The 9,246-nt window shown below is 47.9% G+C and overlaps 1 protein-coding gene across 1 annotated transcript in view; it reads left to right on the forward strand.

Moving 5' to 3' along the window:
* LOC123745511 (UDP-N-acetylglucosamine transporter) overlaps positions 1–8,834 on the forward strand; it is a 105,804-nt gene extending 96,970 nt beyond the window's left edge. The window contains exons 8-9 of the mRNA XM_069311961.1: positions 4,318–4,428; positions 4,624–8,834. Coding sequence (XP_069168062.1) covers positions 4,318–4,351 — 34 coding nt within the window. The 3' untranslated portion in view covers positions 4,352–4,428; positions 4,624–8,834. The remainder of the gene's footprint in view (positions 1–4,317; positions 4,429–4,623) is intronic.
* Positions 8,835–9,246: the final 412 nt, after the last annotated feature.

Here is a 9,246-nt window from a genome sequence, read left to right on the forward strand (position 1 = left end):
TCGTGGGGGGCTTTTCCGGCGCGGGGTTGTGCCAGGGCTTGGGGTTCTTCCCATCATGGTAGACCAGTGGCGTGAGATTCGGTGCCAGCGCAGACTTCAGTGCTGTCAGTTTCTGTTCGGCCCTGAGCGCCGTTGAGGTGCTCATAAGGTGCATCGGCTTTTTCGCAGTTCGTCCTATTGACGGGACAGTGGTGGGAAGTTCACTCTGCTTATACCTGGTCCCATGATTTGTGGGCCTTTCGGGTCATTTCTTGTGGCCTGCGGTGGCGTTGGGTGGCTTCTCCTCCTTCGGGATGTTTGGGGCTGGCTGGGTAGGACTTTTCTCCTGCACTCTGTCAGGTCATCTTGGAGTGGGTTTGCTTGGGCGTGGACGAAACGTCCTCGTCCCCAAGATGGGTTTCCCGCCTGTTTCCGGTCCCGAAACGGGACCGTGCCGACCTCCAGATCATTCTGGACTTCTCCCATCTGAACCCGTGGGTTTATTGCCCCTTTTTTTGGATGACTACTCTGTCCCAGGTCCGTCTTCTGTTGGAGCCAGATGCTTGGATGGTGTCTCTGGACCTCAAGGAAATGTATTGGCACGTCCCGATTCATCCGAGTTTCAGGGACTGGCTCGGTTTTGTTGTAGGGCATCATGGTTAATGCTTTCGTTGCCTTCTATTCGGCTTGAATCTGACGCCTATCATTTTCACATGCCTTACTCGGATCATTGTGGCCCGCCTGCTTCTGTTAGGTGTTCGGGTTCTGGCCTACCTCGGCGCCTGGCTGGTTTGGGCTCCCAGCCAGTCTGTGTATCTGCTCGCCCAGGGATTTGGTTCTTTCCAAGCTCGCTGGGTTCGGGTTCTTAGTGAACTGATGGAAGGCCCATCTGGTTCCCTCTCAGGTTTGGTCTTGGCTGGGTTTTGTGTGAGACGCTCGGACCGCTTCCTTGTCTCTTCTTCAGGCGGCTCTGCTTCGCCTGCGTTCCTGCCTTCGTCTGTTCCTGAGGGGCTCCTGGGTCATATGGTGGTTGCTCGAAGGTTTGTGCGGGAGCCTGAACTTTTTCATGAGGGTTTACCCACCGGGTCAGGTGTGGCTTCGTCAGCTGTTCTGGTTCCTTCAGGGACATCCCTTCCCCCTTTCTCGCAACTGCTGGGTTCGGCCTCTGGGAACTTTGCATCAGTTGCTGCATCGCCGGCTTCCTCTTCAGGTTTTTCGGGGTTCAGTGCCTTGGCACCTACCTGAGCCCTCGCTCGATGTGTTCACGGTCACATCATCTCTGGGCTGGAGCTTTGTGACCAGTGCTCACTAGGCGGGCCAGGGACAGTGGAGTCCATCCTTCCGTCGGGCTCACAGCATGGTGTGGCAGTTCGCGGCTGTGTGGATGTCTTTCCGGAGGATTTGGGTCACTCACGGATTAATGATCACGCTCCATTTGGACTGTTCCTACGTGGTTCATTGCCTGAACCACTGGGGTTTGCTACGACCCTTGGCCCTCTGGGGCTGGTCACTTCGGGTGACTCGTGTGCTGAGTTCTCGGGGTTTGACTCTCCTGGTAGTTCACGTTCGAGGGTGTCGAATGTCCTGGCAGCCAGCGTCTCCTGGTTCATTCCGCTTTCCACGGAATGGACGGTCGACGCCAACATGTTCAGTTGGCTCTACCGAATGTTCTGGCTTCCGGAAGTGGTCCTCTTCACGTCTTGCGTGGTCAAGGCATTTTCCAGCATACGTGGCGCCTCTCCCTGACTGCGAGGCCATCGGGGTCGACGCCTTCAGGCTGGACTGGGCAAGGTTACCTATCCAGTACCTCGTTTTCCCGGTCCAGCTGTTGCTCCAGGTCCTGGCTCACTTGGAGACTTACCAGGGAGAGAGTTGTCCTTCTGCCTCCCTGGTGGCCGGCCCAGCCTTGATTTCAGGCACTGCTTGCTCGGTGTCCGAACCCGGGCGTCTTCCTACGGCTCCGCCTCTTTCAGCAGTTCAGTCCAGCCCGGTACAAGACTGGTTCATTCTTCTCCTCTAGTCTTCGCATCTGGAGTGTCTGACTCGGGTTTATCATCACTTGTATGGGGTGCAGGTGGCTTCGTTGTTGGTCTCCCAACTGCATGCTTCGTCTCTGCGGCAGTATGAAGTTCCCTGGCAGTCCTTCCGGTTTTTCCTATCACTACGTAGGTGTATTTCGGTCTCTGATAGGGTTGTTTTGTCATTCCTTTTATGGTTGTTTCAGGACTGTCATCGTTTGCCGAATACTGTCGCCTCGTATCGTGTGGCGCTGGCGGAGCCGTTCTAGCTTGTATTCGGTATTGATGTTACATCTGCTCTGTTCCGCAAGCTGTCTCGTGCATTGTTTCACCTCCGGCCTGCTCATGCGCCGCCTGATCTGTCTTGGTCCTTGGACCAGGTGCTCCTCTCTCTTCTCCTCGATTTGTTGTGGTCCCTTCTGTTCAGGACTTTTTCTAAGGCTCTTTTCTTGTTGGCATTGGCCTCTGGGGGTTGGGTCAGGGAGCTTCGTGCTCTCCTTTGGCGCAGGGGTTTCTGCTCTTTTGGCCCTGGTGGTAGGTTTGTTCGGTTGCAGCCGTCTCCTTCAGCCGGCACAATCAGAGAACACTGTATAAACATCAGAGGTCCACGGTTGTTCAACATCCTCCCAGCAAGCATAAGAAATATTGCCGGAACAACTGTTGACGTCTTCAAGGGAAAACTGGATAGTTTTCTCCAAGAAGTGCGGGACCAACTGGGCTGTGGTGGGTATGTGGGCCTGCGGGCCGCTCCAAGCAACAGCCTGGTGAACCAAACTCTCAAAAGTCAAGCCTGGCCTCAGGCCGGGCTTTGGGAGTAGAACTCCAAGAACCCCATTAAGCAGGTATCCTTCTTTTCTGGTGAAGTATGAGACTGCTGCTTTCCAGACGGGTCCTTGGGTTGTTAATGGTTGGTCGGGCTGTGGATGCATCATGTGTTGTGTCCGGTTGAGGCTCTCCGCCATTATTTGCGTGCCACGGTTTTGGTGGCCGTGGATGCGCTTTGGGTTGACCCTGTTTCCCTTCTTCCCTGTTCCTGGGCTCGGGTCTCCCAGCTGGGTCTTTATGTCATAAAGGTTATTAAGTCTAGCCATCCTGCGGTCTGTCCTTGTGCCCATGACATTCGTAAGTTTGCTGCTTTGGCTGCTGTCATTGGCAACATGTCTTGGGTTGTCATTCGGGCACAGGGTTTTTTGAGGTTGAAGGGGGGGGTCCTGGCTGCTCACTACCTTGTCAATGTTCCTGGGCCAAGTAGGGCCTGCATTGCATTGGGTCAGTGGTTGCAGCCAGTTGTCTCGACTTCACATTGAGGAGTGAGGACTGTCCGCCGCCTGGGTAAGTCCCTGTTCCCTCTCCCGTTCCTCCCTCCCGAGAGGGAGGAATGGGAGAGGCTCCCTGGTATCCTCGATCCCTCCACGGCCTCTCCCGTTCCACCCGGACGAGTGGCATGGCAGCATGGTGTGACGTTTACTTGTTTCCTTGGGAATTGAGAGAGTTCTGCCTCTCTGTTCGGTTTTCGGTTGCAATTTCTTACCATGTGGGATCTGTTTTGTTATGCCTACCTTTCTGGGTACCTAACCCCGGTCGATAGCACATAAGAAAACCCTCCAACCACAGGGGAAGGTTTTCCAGGGCCATTGCTCCCTGTGCCTCTGAGGGGGCCAGGTTCTGACTCGTGGTCCCTGGTAGGCTGAACTCCATTGACTAAAGCCTGTGACTAAATGTATTGCATATTAACCCGATAGCTCCAGGAACCCTCCAGGGCTTTCCCAGAAAGTGGCATTTCATTAAATTCAATGCTGGTGTTTTCTCCATTTGGGCCGGGTTAAACTTGTCCACAGCTTCCTGCCACTTCTGGGTGACATAGTCCATCATATGTTGTACAGACTTTACTCTTGAGTTCTGTTTCCCATGGTCATTAGGAAGTTCCTCATCTCATCATAGTTTCCTCTTTGGTAAGCCAGTCTTTTCTCTTTTGATCCCTTCCTTGGATAGGTTATCCCTATTTCCACCAGATACTCATATTTCAGTACGCTCTGGTCACTCATTCCCACAGGGGCTTCTAGTTTGACTTCCCTTATGTCTGACTCATTCAAGATGAATATCAGGTCGAGTCTTAGCTGGTTCATCATTGCCTCTCATTCTTGTGGGTCCCTTGACATGTTGGCTCAGAAAGTTTCTTGTTGCTACATCCAATAGTTTAGCTCTCCATGTGGTTCCCCATTCTCCCAGTCTATCTTCCCGTGGTTGTATAATGGGTAATTAACACCTGATACAGTATAACTATTAATGTTTAATCATATTTTGTTTTTCCTTTTGGCAGGTCAAGGAAGAAAAATATAAGTGAAATAGTATGACTATGGCAGAAGTGGTCTCTTTTGTAGATGTCACAGCAAAAGAAATTATAGAGAAGTCCACATATGAGCAGCTCAAGGTACGTAATAACAAATACTCTGCAATAATGTTAATTTCTGCAAAGTAAATACAATAGAATAGTGTACATATATCCTGAAAAACTGCAATATAATGAAATTTGTGATTAACTTTGCACTATAAAATATAATTAGCTTAACATTTTATCTTATGATAAGAACTCATTTTGAGTTATTCCATCCGGTTTTTCCCAAAGGCTTGAACCTCCTGGTCCCCAAGGGACCTCTGCTTATCCGTGGCAAGTCTTTCAAACTGTCCCGACTTGGTCTTAATGGTACAATGGAGACACTGGAGAATACTCTCTTCATCCTGGAACGACTGCCAGAAAGCCCGTATAAAAAACTAAAATCTCTTCAAAGTGCAATTGGCTTCACGTAGACCACAGATAAGTGCTATCACAAATTTCCGATTGCTCTACAAGATCAGTATGCCTGACTTCCACCAGATAATAGAACCTGATATAGTATCTGACTGGAGCAATTTCACAATATAGTGTGGAATTGCCCCAGGCTCCCCTTGAATGGGGGGGCCCACCCCCACCCATGTTATGGGGGACTTGACTGACCCCCCCCACATGCTCATTCTGGGGTAGATAAGTGACCAGAATTGGTATTTTGCTTGGAAACTTGATTCATCGGTTCCACTTCTCCCCCTCTCCCACTTTCGCAGTTCCGCAGCCGTTTCCAGGCCTTGGACCCCGACACCTCCACCACCTCACCTTTAGCTCCTCTGTATTCTGGAACTGAGGGTCTTCCTCCTAGTTCCCCACCTGGTGTTTCCTCCCTTCCCAGTCTTCCCCGTCTCCTGTCTCCTGACGTCTAATTCTTTTATTTTGTTTTGGAAGGCGAGTGCAGTGGCCCATTAGGGCCAGCTGTACTAAGCACGAAAGTTGGAGATTTTGTGTCTCCACCATTACGAATGGCACTCCTCTTCCCCAGATCTTGAAGAAAATTAGTAATAGGGGTAAGTTTGTTCCAGATGTCTTGCCTATCCTTCACCTCAATGGTTCTGTTGTGGCAGATCCAGTGTTGGTCGTATCTGAAATGGATTCACCCTTTTCGACTATATGCTCTGGTTTTCATCTTTCTCCCTCTTTCCTTACTCGTTAGCCCATTCTTGAATCTAGTCACTTAGATTTTTGCATATACTGTATCTCCGGCTCCCCTATAACGATCCCTTCTTGCTCTCGGAACTCCAGTCTGCTTTTAATCCTCTGCAGTTCTACTGCTGTGGGCTCAGATGACATTCATTATGAGGTGCTTTGCAATATCCCTCCATGTGCATTTCAGTACTGTATTTACTGAATATTTATAATTGTAACTGGGAGTCGTCGTCAGTCCCCGAGGACTGGCTTAAGGAGGTTATTCTTCATATTTGGAAACCAGTTTCTTTAGACACATCTCTAAGGTCTTCTGCCCAATGTCCTTCTGTCAATGTCCGCGTGATGTGGTTCTTTAAAACACGTTATCACCACCTCTTCCCTTCTCAATTTGGCTTTTGCAAGTGTCGCAGCACGACTGATGTCTTAGTGAACTTGGAGGTCTACACTGTATTCGTACTGCCTTTGTTGCAAAGACCTCCATTGCTGCTGTCCTTTTTGACCTGGAAAAGGCTTATGACACCACTTGGATACCATATTCTGTCCCAGCTGTTCTTTTGGCCTTCGTGGTAATCTCTCTCTCTTCCTACAAAACTTCCTATTTAGTTATTACTTTAAAGTGAGGCCTGGTACCACTTTCTGTGCCTCTTTTCGGTAAACAAAAGTTTACCTCAAGGTAGTATTCTGAGCACTACTCTTCCTGGTTGCTCTCAATGGTCTTCTTTCCTTTCTTCTCTGTGGAATTTTCTCAGTTTTCTATGTTGATGATTTTACCCTCTGCTGTCGAGGTGATGAATTGGCTTTCCTCCAACGGCGGCTTCAGTTTGCGATTAATGCTATGTCATCCTGGGCCAACAATCTTGGCTTCAAGCTCTGTACAACTAAGATTTGTGCTGTGATATTTACTCGGAAGCAGGTCGTTCTTCATCCCCCTTTGTAGATCTATGGTGATCCTCTTTTGTATTAAGATTCTGTCAAAGATTCTTTAATCTTTAACACTTGTTTTTCTTGGTCACCCCATATCTCTTACCTCTAAGTTGAATGCTCTAAGGCCCTTAACTTAAGGGCTTGCCCCATACTTCTTGGGGAGCTGATAGATGCACACTCCTTTCTTTACATTCCTCTCTCGTGCTGGCTAAACTAGAGTATGGTTGTCCTGCTTACTTGTCTGCTGGTTCTCCTTCTACTTTTTGCTGTCTTGATGCTCTGCACCATACTGGGTTATGCCTCAGCTCTGGTGCCTTTCATTCATCTCCTACTCTGAGCCTGTCTCTACAGGATCGTCGTGATCGCTACTGTCTTCACTACCTTGTGCTGTCCCTACAACACCCTCACTCTCGCTTATGTCCTGCTTTGACCGTTGCCCATCCCGTGGGCCCTGTTCCCTTTCATCACCTTATTTTTTCTCTACGATTATCTCGCTTGCAAGATTTTATCTTGGTTCATGTTACCAATATTTCTCATGTCGTTCCATTCTTGCCCCCATTAAGGGTCCCACTTTCAAAGTTTTGCAAAACCTTGACCTGCATGGCAAAGTCATCTAACCCCCCCCCCCTTCCCTTACAGTTCTGAAACTCTTTTTTTTCCTTGGAAAATTTTTCCTCACTCTCCTGCTCCATTGCTCTCTTCATTATGATATGGAAGAAAATGCAGAATAGAACCAGTGAAGAGCAGAGGTGCCATAGGCACAATCAGAGAACACTGTATAAACATCAGAGGTCCGTGGTTGTTCAACGTCCTCCCAGCGACTATAAGAAATATTGACGGAACAACTGTGGACATCTTCAAGAGAAAACTGGACTGTTTTCTAAGAGAATTTTCGGATCAGCTGGGCTGTGATGGGTATGTGGGCCTGCGGGCCGCTCCAAGCAACAGCCTGGTGGACCAAACTCTCACAAGTTGAGCCTGGCCTCGGGCCGGGCTTCGGGAGAAGAACTCCCAGAACCCCATCAACCAGGTATCAACCACAGATGGGTCCAAGTCTGCCAACGGTGTAGTATTCTCCATTGTATTTCCTGACTTCACCTACATATATTTTCCCTGCCCCTGAAAATTAACATTCTCATGGCAGAACTTTATGAAATTTTGTATGCTCTTCATTACTGTCAACATTCCTTTGTCATTGTAGTTGGCTCTCACAGTGCCCTCATGGCTCTGGAGTCATTTAATTCAGTCCATCCTGTGGTAGTCGAGATTCAACATTGGATGTTTATCTCCAGCAGATTTGAGACCGTGGAGTTTTGCTGGGTTCCCAGCCATATTGGTGAGTCCTTAAATGGGCATGCGGATGCTGCTGCTAAGGTTATCCACACTTGTAATATTTCGTGCAAAGGCATTCCTTATTTAAACTTCTGTCCAAGTGATTGGGCTCTGATCCTTTCCTCCCTTCCCATCCCAAATCCTTATCCTGATCCCTTCCCAAATGCTATATTATCATAATGGCTTAATACTTTCTCCTGATAGGTCCCTTCCCTTCTGTTACTGGTAACAAACTGCGTGCTCTGAAAGGTAGTGTGTCTCCATGGCCCTTCCTCCTACCATTGTAACCAGCGGTGGGAAAAGGCTCTGGTGAGGTTACGTATTGATCATAACCATTTAACTCATGGGGACTTAATATAGCGCCACCCTGCTCCTTATTGTCCAAACTGCATTGTCCCTCTTACGGTCGTGCATATCCTTGTTGACTGTCACGACTTCCAGGATGTGTGCTCGTCTTGCTTCCCAACTGTTCCTCACAATCATTTATCCCTTGATAGAATCATTGTTGAATCAGATACCTTTGATATTGCTCACCTTATGCGCTTTTGTTCTCGTATTGGCATCCTTAGTGATATTTAGCGCCTTTCTGAATATCCTGCTGCATAGTCTCCCTGGCATGGCGCCTTCTTTTGATAATTACTTTCTTTACGTCTATAAAAATCTTGAATTTTGTCATTTATGATAACCAGTTTTCATGAATTTTACATACTGTATTATGTTCTTTGTACTGTATATAGATGATCACTTTAAAATAATATTTTTGTCGCCAGATTTTCAAAAGTGTAGTTTTCAGACAAAATGATGGCTCTCATTAAGCAAATTATTTTTCAGCAATTAAACATATTTACATAATATCCTCTTGCAGAATGTTACTGTATACTCTTCTGTTCGTCAATATTTTTAAAATCAGTTAGATTTTATGATCTTGTAATTTTTTAAAGTTGCCATTTTTCCCCCCACCCCCAGTTTTCTTTTGGGTAACAGTGCTGAAAATTGGTCTGGAGATTCATTTAAAAGATTTTGTAAATAAAGTTTCATAAAAATCAAAAGTTTTTGAATGTTACCTATGAGATTGAATGTGATTATTGTCTTTTAGCCCTTGGGCTGGGGATCATCATATGTTGATTCACGGGGTAATACTGTTATTAATTGACAATTTAAACAATTATTGTCTACGTTTTTCACCGTTCCCAAGGAGGTGTACATGAGCTCCCTCACCATGACAAGGAAACACTATGGAGCAGGAGCCGGGCTCTGTAGTCCCCGCTACATTGGGCCCAGACCAAGCTGCTTCTCTGACTGTCCCGACTACCTCTCTCTACTTCCCTCCCACCTCTGTGGAAGGGTTGAGCCCCAAGCCCCCAGTGGTGACCACCTCATCACTTGGAGTGGCTCCATCACTTTTTGTAACAACTGGACCTTTTACCCCCCCTCTCTTACTGGGGGTGCTTGGTGCCGTCG

This window comes from Procambarus clarkii, chromosome 71 (assembly GCF_040958095.1).
Source record: "Procambarus clarkii isolate CNS0578487 chromosome 71, FALCON_Pclarkii_2.0, whole genome shotgun sequence".
Taxonomy (NCBI): Eukaryota; Metazoa; Arthropoda; class Malacostraca; order Decapoda; family Cambaridae; genus Procambarus; species Procambarus clarkii.